This window comes from Trachymyrmex cornetzi, unplaced genomic scaffold, assembly GCF_001594075.2.
Source record: "Trachymyrmex cornetzi isolate Tcor2-1 unplaced genomic scaffold, Tcor1.1 scaffold16, whole genome shotgun sequence".
Lineage (NCBI taxonomy): Eukaryota > Metazoa > Arthropoda > Insecta > Hymenoptera > Formicidae > Trachymyrmex > Trachymyrmex cornetzi.
Window position 1 is genome coordinate 5,119,811 of NW_017296201.1, and position 3,532 is coordinate 5,123,342.

Here is a 3,532-nt window from a genome sequence, read left to right on the forward strand (position 1 = left end):
TTACTGGATGATCATTTCCTGTTCAAGAAAGGTGACAGATTTCTAAAAGCGGCGAACGCTATTAGATTTAGATCAATAGATAAGTTTCCTAAAGTAATAATGTACAACTATAATATCAATAGCATTATATTTTCTTACTTGCCTACATCTGAAATTAATTTCAATGTATATGTAATTCAGCTTTGGAGCAAAATTAAATTGTACGAATAAACTAAAATTATCTAACGCCCATCTTATTTATGGTTATAGAAATCGGATGGCATCTCGAATGTATTCCATTTACGTTGACTGCGCGCTAAGAGCTAACTTCGACGACTAATATTACACGGGGTCAAACTTCGATCCAACCGTAGTTGCTTTCGTTAAAACATTCAATTACAATGTCTTAAGTTCCTTCAGCCTACTCGAAAACATTAATCCCCCGGTAAGCCATACACCCCAAATCGAGGATTTATGTTGAAACGAAGATTAAACCAAAACTTTGCCAAGATTAAAGCAAGTTCTCTAAGAGAATAAGCAAAACGATTACGCGTGCGTATATCAGCAAATGTTTCGATCTGCAAACCGCAACGTGCATTTTTAAGCAGTTTCGTAATCAAGCTTTTTATACCCACGTCTTATTATGCCGTACTTTAAATAATCATTTAAGTTATAAATCCCCCACGACGTCCGTGTAAACAATGTATTCTACGGTGTAACGTCTTACGTATATGGAACAAGGACGGCGAACAGCTGATTAAATAAATTTGCATTAATGATTTTCGTCACGATGAGGTCTCGAAGATCCCTTCGCCTCTCGGATTAGAGAGTTAAAAGGGTTAGAAGGTATTACGGAGCTTAGTGTTACGGAGCTTAAAAGAGGGTGTGGCGTGCAGTGCTTGAGAGTTTTCCGAGAGAACCGAATGTTTCGTTGAATTCTTTTTTTTTTTCGTTTTTATGGGCCATTCTAAATTACGTGAAATGCACGAGATGCGTTCAGAATCATTAATTCGTTATTATGAAAAATGAGATACAAAAGTGTTTCTGGCTTTTTCCCAGTCGAGTCTTGTTTGCGTAATCATTTAGTAATCATTTTATGTAATCATTTCGATTTCTAAAACATATACATATAGATTTATATAACGGATGGATAATCCAAGTTACATTTAAAATTTAAAAGGATTTAAGTGGAAGATAAAACGAATTATCACGTTAATTAAAAAAAAAAAACGTTTCACTTTTCATCGCCTGTCGAACAAAGGATCTCGGCATGCCCTTTTTCTCGCGTTTACGCAGGACGCATCTGCAGTTATACTTAATTAACAGCATCATAACTCTGTTGGATTTTCCTCTTGTTCCCCTCATTTGACGTTGTTACTAATATTAATTAAACGTACAATATACAGAAATATGATTCGCCATAGGACAAATTTAATTGCGTGCTTTGTTTCGTCTATCTATTGCATATCTCATCGTTATATTTCTTTTTTTCCATTTGCATGCATTGCACTCGATGGAGATTACCGCGTTGCCTGCTTGTTACTCACAGATAATCAGAATCGTAGCCGGATCTATTTTTCCTTTTAATAAAGAGATACGCTCGACCGGTCGAATCAATACAGACTAGCCTTTGAATATACTAATAGATTAAAGTGCATGACGCTCTCGGCTTATGTTCATCTGAATATTAGACTTTTCATATCGTATACCTTACATGAAATATTACCTTATCGTTATAATTTAATTTAAAAAGCGCTTATTCCAAATTAACTGACTTTGATTCAATTTCGATATTCACCGATTTTACATTCGTTATTAAATTTAGTAATATTTACAGTTTATTAATTGGACTACAAAACGGATAAATTGCGAGATCTATAAGTGAGATTTTGGTTAAATATAAATGAGATTTAAGCGGGAATAAAACAGTTTATTCTTAACATATATTTGCACGATATTTTTAGATAAAGTTCACGTCACGTTACGAGCACCACACGTGATTATAAACGCACACGAAAAAATCATTTTTTCAAATTAAAATGCAAGTGGGCGAGGCAACTTTCTAACTTTCTGAACACGCGTTTGCAATGTAATGTCCCTTGACTGAAAATACGACGATCTCGGTTAAAGGTTAAACGGAATTGCCTCTTTGTGACCTATTCATTATCTCTTCCGTACTACAAAGAATTCAGTATAATATTTATAAGTATACACACACATGCATACTCAACAAAACTATCTACACAAATACTTAAGACAACAGAATATAATAGAAGACCTTTTGCGATTAAAGAAGAACATGGCTTCCCGGTTGAAAGTTCAAGGGATATAAAACTACCACGCTTGTTTGTATCACGCTGTTCTCTCCTTCAGGTACAAGGATATTTTTTAACGAAGAGAAAACTTTCCTTGTCTGGCGTAACTTGGAGGATCACATGCGTCTGATATCGATGGAACGAGATGGTAACCTCGCGGCGGTGTACGAGAGACTCGTTAAAAGTGGTCCAAGAAATCGAGAAGAAATTGGAATTCCTACGGCGCCGAAGACTCGGTTTCCTTACATTTTGCCCTACGAATCTTGGCACAGTCATACGGGCCTTCGTGCACGTTCGCCTGCCAAAATTGAGCGCGGATTTTATCCGAAGAGATCGGCAGTGCATGGTCTTCAGGTGAGAACGATATTATATGGATAGAGTTCAATCATTTGATCAGACGAATAAATATTATAGTTATTCGATAGATATGAAGAAATGGTCACGGGCTGCTACGTTTCACAAAATCTATTTTACTTGAAAATTATATATTTTAAATATATTTTTTTAAGTGATATTATTTATAAAATTTTATTCAAAATATATACTTTAAATTTTATGATTTCCAGCAAGATCTTAATTTTACATACATATATTAGTTAATAACGACTATTATTTAAATTAATATATATAACAAATTCAATTTTTTTATAATATACGGATCTAAAAAAAGATTCGTATTTATAGATTATTTAATCAATCGGATTAATGTCCCTTGACTGAAAATACGACAGAACATTCTCTCTCATATGGATTTTGTTTTATAAATAGAATATTTATAAGAAAGAGAGATATTATTTGCATTCAATAGCTTACAAAGAAGTTTTGATTTTTAAATAAAAATTTAATTATTTTTCTAAAATAATTTCCTTTTTTAATAAGATTTAGTTAACATTATTACGAATTTGTATAATATAAGTACTATTTGATCATATTTTAGCGTTTGATTATTATCACGGAATTTTTCTTCATGGGCAAAAGTTTTGTCAAAAGGCACCGGATAAGGATAATTATAGAATAACAAAAGTTGCATAGAAAGACACAAAATAAAATGCAATGGATATAAATGTATAGAAAATAAATTTCCATATAAATATATTTCCACATAAATATATAAAAATATTAAGAATATTAAATTTGGAAAGAAATATACATATAAAAATTTCATAAATATACATAGACGTTGCATAAATATAAACATTTCATAAATATTAAATATACACATACAAATTTTATAGGAT

At 32.1% G+C, this 3,532-nt stretch overlaps 1 protein-coding gene across 1 annotated transcript in view; it reads left to right on the top strand.

Moving 5' to 3' along the window:
* LOC108758673 (arginine kinase) overlaps positions 1–3,532 on the top strand; it is a 4,120-nt gene continuing 588 nt past the window's right edge. Inside the window, 3 exon segments of the mRNA XM_083287348.1 lie at positions 1–31; positions 2,353–2,474; positions 2,476–2,648. Coding sequence (XP_083143474.1) covers positions 2,415–2,474; positions 2,476–2,648 — 233 coding nt within the window. The 5' untranslated portion in view covers positions 1–31; positions 2,353–2,414.